This window comes from Bactrocera oleae, chromosome 2 (assembly GCF_042242935.1).
Source record: "Bactrocera oleae isolate idBacOlea1 chromosome 2, idBacOlea1, whole genome shotgun sequence".
Lineage (NCBI taxonomy): Eukaryota > Metazoa > Arthropoda > Insecta > Diptera > Tephritidae > Bactrocera > Bactrocera oleae.
The window spans coordinates 44183115-44194009 of NC_091536.1; the positions used below are offsets into that span (position 1 = coordinate 44183115).

Consider the following 10895-nt stretch of genomic DNA (forward strand, 5'->3'; position numbering starts at 1 on the left):
ATAACACTTATTTATTATATATACATATTGTACAATTATCCCACACAAATTGTCTACCCAATATACTCAAAGTAATTAAAGTTACATTTTATTGAATTTTAATTAATATTTTCTTTTATTTGGCACACCGGCAAACTCAACGTCGAGTACCCCGACAGAGTATAAAAAGAGGTCGTAATACCTCCTATGTTCAAAAATATTAAGTTTTGTTTTCTTACAAAATTTGGAAGCCATATATGATATTTCACAATGAAATAATTTGAGTTTGGAAAATATGTTTCTTGTTGAATACAATGACATATGTGTTTAGTGCGTTAGTTCGTTGGTGCACTTGGCAATAGTAGCTGTACCATGTACTTCAATATCCCTACCTATTGAAAGATTTCCTTTCAAGAATACTTTAGTATTGAGATATGTAGTTACTTCTATAGGTAGATTGCGAACATTTGCAACTGCTCGTAAGATTATTGTAACATTTTCATCTGTTTCACTAATCTTTATTTAGCTCGAACTTTATATTATATTATATAAGGTACAGATTAAGGGAACATATGGGCTGACTTCAAATATTTTATTTGTAATATCAAATATTTGTTTGTTTGTTGGGCCGCAGCAAACTATGTTTGGAAAGGCATGATTAGTTAAAACATTTCTCACATTGACTGACATAGAACGTTTATACAAATATATTCGGTACCTAGAATATGGAATACATAGTTCAAACTCTCGCAACATGGTGCAACAGAGAGTATAATCGTTTTTTTCACATAGCCGTTCTTTTGTCAACTAAAACTAATCGTGATAGATATAGAGTTATATAAATAAATTATCAGGATGACAAGACGTGCTAAATTCAAAGTGACTAGCTGTCCATACAGACGATAACTTGAGATATCGCAATGAAACTTCATACATACATATGTTCCCCGGCGAGCAAGGAAGGTTATTCTTGCATATGGGAGATATCGGACTATTGCCATCCTCACAAAATGTCGCTAATTGAAATCTTATAAAATGTCATAACTAAGCCACAAATTAAAACACAAAACTATTATTTAGTACAGGGCATCAAAGTGTAAATCACCTGTGCATCATTGGTTTAAAACTTTTTAAAAAGTGGGCGTGACCTCGCCTTCTAAAAAGTTTAATGTGCATATCTTACGAACAACCAACGATTTTTCTTTAAAAACTATAAAAAAAAAACATGTGCAATCGGATGATCACCACGCGCACCTATACAAGTATAACGGTTATGTAACAAACTACTAAAAGAGCAATAACTCAATAAGTAAATACGGCAGAGAGGTTACGAAAGAGCTTCATGTGAGCCGATGCAAAAATTGGACAATGGACATTGCACCACCTACTTTTTGTTGAAATCTTATATCTGCGGAACTGCCTAACTGATTTCACCTATGGTCAGTTTTGTATATAACATTATTTTGAAATTTATGTACGTTGGGAGATCGGGTACGTTGGGCGAAATCGGGCAACTTCCAACATAAAAAAATTTGAAATTCTTTTTAAAATCTTTTCACTGTACAGTATATATCGAGAGCTCATTACGTTATCGAAAAAAAACTGGGAACACAAAGTACTTTAAGGTACACGATTTCACTTGCATAATGATCGAGATTGGACGGTAACTTTTTAAGCACTCAGATACCGAATATGTAGACATCAATCCGAGTAACTGTCTGTCTGTACGTCCATCCGTGCAAGCGATAACTTGAGTAAAAATTTAAGTATCGTATTAAACTTGATACACGTACTTCTTGTCAAAAATGTGAGAACGAGTTCGTAGATGGGAGTAATCGGACCACAGCTAAGCCGCAAATTAAGATAAAAACCGTAATTTAGTACAACGAATCGACACTTTATTACATCGTCTCAAACTTTTTCGTCTGTGTGTTACATGCCGCGTGACGCCTCTCAGTAATAACATGTGCGCGCACTGCTCTATATCCTACAAGCATTGTTCTATAAAAACAACAATCGTTTCAAGTAGCGTAAGCAGCACACACACATGCCAATATGGCAGCCAAATTTCGGAAGCCCAAATTTATAGTAAATCACACAACAACAACATTTACCTTAATGAACGTAGGCGTTCTCTCAACAATCGAAGTTGACTCATTCATAAAAGAAAACGTCATACACATCTCCCCGAGCATGCGTTTGCCTACGAGCCCTTATGATAAGCTGCAACAAATGCATCACCATGAGGTGTAATTTTTCACTGTAATTTCAAATGATCGCGTTTGTATTCTCAGAAGGTTGGCATACCTTTAAAGTGATTATTTGCTTGTTTATAGTGTGATTCCAGTATAAAAAAGCTTTTATTTTGACAAAAATTATTATAGAAGTGCGTAAATACATTACAAATTTAAAATGAAAGGAATACATACAGGAAAGTTGGCGAGACACGTACAAAGAAAGCACGCCGACATTTCAGAGAAGAACGTTGGTGAAATTTCGAAGAAGAAGAAATTCCAGAAGCACTCTACATTACAATTTCTTTCATTGACAGTCTACATTTTGTTATCCTACATATGTATGTGTGGTATATAATAATAACTATAATTATCTTCCTTTAGGTTTTGTAATTAACGCTAAAAACTTGTAATAAATAAATATTTTACACGAATTTAATCTCAATTACGAAGCGTTTTATTTTCGTACATACATATAGATATGTATACATGGGTTTTCTCATATCAATTAGTATAAAAAACTGAACCAGTTGAACCGAACCGAAGGTCGGTTCAGGGATACTCATAAACCGGTATAAGTATTTTCTGAGTGGTTCGAACCACTGAACCGAACCGCATAGATTTTTGTAGTGGTTTGCAGCCCTGATACACCACATTATGCGTTCTTTCATATAATATGTTTCACATAATTATATACATCTATATGACCATATGATCGACCGATTGGTATTTTCAGATGTTATAAAAACTTTTATTGACCAAAGCAAATAAATATATTATTTATAAAACATACATAAAATAAATATTTAGGTAATAATACAATCCTTACTTTAATATATATTTCAAGAGATTTTATGGAATTCATCATGGAATCGGTAAATTTTAACATAAATATGTTCTATATACTAATATCCTGTGATACCAAATATAAACAGATTACCTATAAACTATCTGCATCATTGTAAAGAAAGGAATCTGTAAGCGTACATTTCTTAACATTGGAATTGGTATTATGTATATCGTACTCTAAGACATAGAGAATATTAGTTGGAGATCTAGTCTACTTTTATCATTTCCCAATATCTTTCCCGTTTTCCATTGGAACTTGGAGATTGATGAAGCGATTTTTAGTTAAATGTCTATAATGTGAAAAAAATTGTCATTTTTACTGTGTTCTCATAAAACCACACAACCCTTTTGTTTTAAGTGGGCGTGGATTTAATGTATATATCTTCCAAACTATTCAAGCTATATCACCCAAATTTGCACAGGATTTATAGTTTCGGTATCTCATGCGACTGCATGAAAATAGGTGACTTCCCATGTAACGGTTTTGTTAAAAACCACTTAAATTGCAATAAATCAATAACGAAATGCGTCAGACATTAAATTTTACATCCGAGATGACCTCCATCTTTTCGCTACATTTTTTAATATAAAGTTGTACCAACAATTGAAATTTTTGGTTACACCCGAGCAAAGCTCTTCCTTACTTGTTTATTATTTAGTCTTGTCAACATCTGAAACTATTTCCCTGGTGTTGATACTTGTAAATTGCCAAGAAATCTTATGTTACACCCTTAGTTTTCTCTTACACCAATAACACCATTGTGAATGGTTCGTATGGCAAAATTCTCTCAAAAATGACAAACTATTTGAATAAATTTGTATTTAATACTTTCCCAATTTAGCAGCACTCACCACTTTTATAGTTATAAATAATTAAAATGCGCTATTTAGTTTAGTATTCGAATTTTATTATTAAATTTTGCGCAATAAAATTCTTTAAATATAAGTTTATATATTATCGGATCGCTAAATCGGTCGGCGCGTGCGGAGCGGTGTTGTCCGAAAAGAATGATGGGGCGCAGGAGTATCAACGAAAAAAGGAATAACGCGGGATCGCTTTCTAATTGAATGAAAACCATCGTTTTTTGTTTGCTGAGGTGGTGAGTGTGGTGTATTGTAGTAGGTCCCCGTGGTACCAGAAAGTCTCCGGTAAGACTGTGTAGCCGAAACTACTGCCAGTTGAGCAACCCATTACTCAATGACTGGTGACATTTGTCGCTTGAACTTCAAATGTCTTTTTATTTGCTTTTCCATTTAAAGTCTATAATATCAGTTTAGGCTGAGTATTATAGCACTATTTCTGACATACTATGCTGATATTACTGAGCAAGGTACATAATAACAGTCATAGTGCATATCGTCTGATCCAAATCCAAGAGTTTTGACTCGCAACTTGTCATTATAACGGATAAGTCATGATGACTTAAACCTGTTTCCGTACAAAGTTCAAATAATAAGCCGGCTAAATCCTCTAGATTTGCCTATTCGCCTGGAATTTTGTCAAAAATTATTGAAATGGCCGTAGAAGACAATAACTTGATTAATTGCCTGTTTATGTCTGACGAGGCTCATTTTGATCTAAACTGAAATGTAAACAAGCAAAATATGGAGTAAATCAAAACCAGAAATAATCCACGAGACGGAACTTCACCCAGGACGAGTCACTGTGTGGTGCGCAGTTTCATCAAGGTGTATTGTCGAGACATACTTCTTTGAAGAAAACGGTGTAACAGTAACTTTCAATGGGCACCGATTTTTAAAGATGTTGAATGAGTATATTTTTTCCAGAACTGTACCGAAGACGTATCGTTTTCAATAGCGTTTGGTTTCAACAAGATAGAGCATCTGCACACATAGCCGGTTATTGCGGAGCTCCTAAGAAAATTTAAAAACTCCACCGCAGGCCCCCAAGGCCACCTGATATGACTGCACTAGACTTTTTTTATGGGGTTATGTCAAGCAAGAGGTGTACAAAACTAAACCCTGAAATCTGACTAAATTGAAGCAGTCCAATAAATCGATAATTGAGGCAAACCCGACTTTAACACTTCAGGCCACAATGAATAATTTTCTAATTAAGTGTTGCATATGTGGCTGAGCATGGAGGTCATTTCCGGACCATAATTTTTAAAAATAAATATAATATTTATATAAAATATAATAAAATCGAATACAATTAAAAAAAGTTAAATGTATTGTAATGCATTGATTAAGAAAAAAGATATTACAGATTGTTTTCGCTTCACGCTTTCCAACTTTCTAGCTGCCTTTAAGCCGGTTAGGTCGTTCAATATATGTGACATTTAAATTTTTTCATAAACACAGTGTGCTTTAGCGCTGAATATGAAGTAAATCGGTCCAGACCGTGGTCTAAACCACTTACCCTTATAAAGGATGATCCACTTCGCGGTTCTCCCCTTTTTTTATAAAAAACAGAAAATTCAAATTTAATGAGGAGTGTTTATTATTATTCGAAAGAACATTCCTTGGCATTTATTTTTTGATCATTATCTCTTTCAAAAGTTGGACGGAGCTACGTCTCAGATGGTCTATCAGTTTATTCCAATGTTGATGACTCGTTCGAACATTTCGACTGGTAACTGGCGAATGACACTCGTGATGCTTTGCTCCAACGCCTAAATCGAAGCGGGATTGTCCGCATAGACTTTAGACTATACATATCCCCACAAGAAAAAGTCTAACGGTGGGATATCATACGATCCTGGTGGCCAATCGACCGACCCAAAACTTGACATTTCTGTTTACCGCCGTCTTGTTGAAACCAAGTTGCATTCATCAAATAGTCGGTTATCATGGCTCAACGGCATCATTTTTGAAGAAATATGAACCGATGATTCCACCGGCCCACAAACCATACCAAACCGTTGTTTTTCCTGGATAAAGTGGCAGCTCATGAATCTCTTCAGGTTGCTTTTGCTCAAAAACGTCGAATCTTCTTGGAACTTTTCGAGAGCCCATAGAGCGGAGCGACGTCGCTTAGTAAGGTCGAGCGGCTTCAGTTCTTGCACAAGCTGTATTTTGTACACTTTCAATTTAATATCTCGACATAAAATGCGCCAAGGCGTTCCAGACGTCAATCCGAGTTACTGCGGATGGCGTCGAATCGAATTTCCAAGGTCTTCGCGTACACTCTTAGCTACGGCCGTTATATTTTCTTAACTGCGTTCTGGACGTCGAATATTATTCAATAATGAATGCTGGGTCTCAAGATGGGTGATGGTGTTGCGAATAGTACGCTCAGAAGGCTGATTATGTTCACCATAAGTTGAGCGAAGCGCGCGAATTACATTCTTTATAGAACGTGAATTTTCGTCATAAAGTTGAACGATTTATAAACGTTGTTCAGCCGTAAGTCTTTCCATGATGGAAATACCCAATATATTAAATTTAGCCTCTCGGATATGAACCAAAATATAGTAATAAGCCTAAGTGAGTATACGACCTACCAACCAAGATACCAAATATGTTTGCAATCATTTTACCCTTTCGTCAAATAATGAATGATGAATTCTTTCGCAACATTTTTATACTCCTGCAACATTTTGCTACAGAGTATAATAGTTTTGTTCACCTAACGGTTAGCATCACCTAAAAATAATCGTTATATATACATACATACAAGTGACTGTCTGTCCATCTGTCCGTCCGTTCGTTTGTGCAAGCGATAACTTAAGTAAAAATTGAGATATCGTAATGAAACTTTTTACACGTTTTCCATGATAAACCAATAAATTACCATAACTAAGCTCCACAATAAAATACAAGTCTGTTATTTGGTATAACGAATCGATAGTACTATGTCAAAATGGATAGAATCGGGTCAATACTGCTCTAAGCCCCTAATACTCGTAGAAAGATTTTCGAACTTCCGGATGACTTTATACCACATATATCGGCCAAACTGTGAGTTATCATAATAAAATTAAGTGAGTGTGTTTTTATAGTATTGGTGCATCTGTGTGTCTAAATTGAATAAAATGGGATTAGAACTTGCCCTAGCCCTCATATTAGATAACTAATATTAGGATTTTCAAATATCCAGTTGACTTTACCCCTTACATATTGGTGAAGGTATGTGAAGTACCTGAATGAAAGCAGATATCATTTTTTCCGTTAGCAATATCTAGTGTAGTACAATACATAAAATGATATTTGTTATTTTTACAAACCTTATGCCAAATATGTCAGTCAGTTTTTGAGTTATTTATTTATAAAATTGCGTGAAAGTATGTTCTCGAGTATACCTTAACAATGTCAAAGGTTAATGCAACAAGCCCCTTATGCGATATTTGAATGAAAATAAGTGAACAAGTTTTTTAAAAAATTATAAATTATATTAATGATGAAGGATTTGGTGCAAACCTTGGAATAAATTTCATATCCCTAATGGTTAACGTTTATATCATATATATACAGTGGCAGGCAAAACCGTTCGGATGTGCGCCACTTTTGCATTCTAAGTGTTGTAAAATTTTTTACGACTGCTCAAATATTATCAAATTTTCAGGATAGGTAAAGTAAATGGCCTAAAATAACATTATTTAATATTTGGTCCAAAGACCTTTGTGTTTTATTACACAACGAATGATAAACGATCTCTTCCTCTGGATAAGCACACTTGTCTATAAAATTCGATAAATTTTACTGTAAAATATTCAGTCTTTAGTCTTTTTTTTTCATAATTCCAGCGATTTTGATCAACGGATCAATGTTCGCACCTCATATCATGAGACTGCCGCCACCATATTTTACAGTCTGTCACACATGATGTCGTTGAAGGTTTTTATGTGGGCGACGCCAGTAGTACTGTTTGCCACCCGATTGGAAACGATTGATTTTCGATTCATTCGACCAGATAACCTGATTCCAGTTTTCCACGGACCAGTTTTTATGTTCCTTACAAAACTGTAGGCTCGCCTGAATATTTTTATCAGATAAAACAGGTTTCTTCTGTTTAACGGCGGCCACAAAACCAATCCATTGAAGAGCTCTCCGAGCGTTCCATTCGCTAAAAGTCTTATTTATGGCGATTGCAACCTCCTTTGGTGTTCTTTTATCCGCTGTAGTGAGTCTTCTGACTATTTGCCTAGTATCAGCGTTTGTTAACAATCGTGGGCGTCCTCCCACGTTCGGGGAACCTAGTAGTTTGCATCGTTTTTTTATAGCCACAACACTGCTCAAAGCTAATTTTAACTAATTAGCAATTTTACGGATCGAAAGGGCTATCCTTTCACTTTAGTTATTGATATTATATTAGTACTAGAATTTTGTTGTACATTAAACAAAGAACTAACCTTTTAAATTTGGTAAGGTTTGAGCTAACAGTTAAAATGTTAGAGCACTGAAAGTGCAGAAGTGGCGAACATCCGAACGCTTTTGCTCGCCACTGTATATCTCATTTGAAGATGATTTTAATGTAGTTTTAGCTGACGCGAAGGAAAATATAACAATTAAGCTAAGTGAGTCTATCATCTATAATATACCTAATAAAATATCAAATTTGATTGTAATCTATTCAGGATTTCGTCGAATAGTAAATGTTGAATTCTTTCGCAATATTTTTTAATATAGAGTTTTGCCAACCCTGAAGCTATATAGACGTCTTTGATCCTTGCAAGTAGCAGGAGTATAAATGTTGTTAATCAGTTCAGTGTTTGCTTTCGCTTGCAGTGAAGTGCAGAGCTAAAAAAAGTAAGTGTGGTAAACAGCGCAAGTAAAATTTATGAGCTTCTCAAAAAGCATAATTTTTCGAGCATTTTTGTATACCGCACTATTGGTCGTTGTTCCCAAACGTCTACAGTTGAGGACAGAAAGAGAAATAGTCGGTTTAGCGTTTTTTTAACCAATTCAGGCATAAAAAGAAAAAAAAACGAAAAAATAATATATCGACCGGTACGCAGTCAACGGCCATGAAAGTATTTTTTAATAAGCAAAGCGATAAAATTCACCCGAAATTTTCCAAAGACGCAAAAACTGTTATTCTAGTATTGGATCTTACAGTGTCTTAAAAGCAATATTCCTGGTTTCATAGCTACAGATGATTGGCCGTCTAGAAGTTATTGGTAGGGAGTTATTTGGTATGGAAAATACTTGTACCAAAGAATCATTTAAAATAATTATTAACTTAATTCTTATACACACATAATTCACAATACGAGTTATAGTATTTTTACTTACGAATTTCATTATGTCCTCTAGTGGTTCGTATATAATGAAGTCAGCTACGAATTTCGCGCATTCAATTTCACTGCCAATCAAGGGAATGTGTGAAAATGCCGTTGGTCGTATTGTGGTGCAAACAAATTTCTGCAATTCCTTTTTATATAAGTGTTCATTTACTCGTCGAAAACCACCCAAATATTACCTGAATATTGCATTCATTTGGCAAAGCCAGTACTAATGGTCTTCTCTCTGGATAAAGTGTTCCGAATTGTTTGCGAAAATTATCTGCATACAGTAGTAAAATACGTTCCTTAGGCGACAAGGTATAATAACTTGGTGGGTAGCATTGCGGAGAATTTGCAAAATCATTGGCAGTCTCGGTGAATGATAGGTCTATGTGTCCTGCTACAACAGGTGATTCAATTTCAGAATATTGTTCCTTTACTGCATCTTCTTCTTCGCACATTTCTTCGTCATCGAGTAAAGCTTCATCTAAGACTTCCTGTTGAGCGGCCAGAACATCAGCTATGTGCCTCTCCTCGATTTCCTTTAACTTTGCATCATGCTTTTTTGGGTCAATGCGAACAGTATCGTCTTTCTTCTTTGCCCCTTGTCTATTTCCTTTTGGAGGCATGGTGATGTATACAAAATATAAACAAGATACGTTAGCAACAAATAAAAGTAACTTCAAATGCTTATTAATTTTTTTATTTTTGTCAATATGAGTTAAAATTCTTTCGGCGAATTTATGATTTCTATGAACATTGTGTTCAAGCTATATTTGGCGCATTTGCTTTAATTTTGTTTATTTTCGTTGTTTGAATTGTGAATATAAAAATTCTATTAATTAATTTTCAAGTGTTGACATAAAGTGATTGTGAAAAACAAAATTTTGATATTTTCTTGATAGTTTTTCGTTTCTTTACTTCTTCTTTATTACTTGTTAATAAATTTCATAAATTCAAAAATTTTGAGTATGCAGATCTTCGAGTAATTATGAGATTTTAAAATAATCTATGCACTTTTTACCGATAGGCTACCAGTAATTAATGCATTTTTTTATCGATAGGTTACTTTTGTTCTAGCCTCGAGAGAAAATAACTATTTCTTCTATTTTACCACACGTCGGTGTGATTAACTTACTCGTTCTCTCTCATTTTATATAGATTTTGCTGTTTTAATTTGCCAACTATTTAAAATTTTAGTTACTCTTTGGTAACAGGATTGGCTATTTGTTTGGCTAGCCATCTGTTACTGTAAATAATTTGTTTGGCCATTGTCATGATTACCAACAGGTTAGAGAAAACTTGTGCATCGGTTATTTGTTTGGTTAGCCATTAGATACAGGGGTATAAATTTTTAAATGAAATTTCGTAGACGTTTTCCTTGGCACCTAAGGGGAATTGTATTGTAGATAGTTCCATAACTAAGCACTAAATAAAGATATAAAATTGTAATTTGATGCTGAGGATCACAGTAGCAAGGGACACTTGTGGGCTAAAATGTTTTTCATACACTGTGAAAATTAGGAAAACCAGATAATAAATCCCGTACTCCCCATATAACGGTTATGATGAATACTACAAAAAGTGCGTTAACTCACTGAATAAATGAGCCACAAGCATTTACTTTCACAACCAAGATGGCAGA

General features: G+C 34.6%; 1 protein-coding gene across 2 annotated transcripts in view; it reads right to left on the reverse strand.

Moving 5' to 3' along the window:
- The window catches only part of lobo (lost boys), a 375899-nt gene extending 365784 nt beyond the window's left edge, over positions 1-10115 (reverse strand). For both annotated transcript variants that reach the window (XM_070113050.1, XM_070113049.1), the window contains exons 1-2: positions 9448-10115; positions 9261-9389 (exon numbers count right to left, since the gene is read on the reverse strand). In XM_070113050.1, the coding sequence (XP_069969151.1) occupies positions 9261-9389; positions 9448-9879 (561 nt within the window). In that variant the 5' untranslated portion in view covers positions 9880-10115. The remainder of the gene's footprint in view (positions 1-9260; positions 9390-9447) is intronic.
- Positions 10116-10895: the final 780 nt, after the last annotated feature.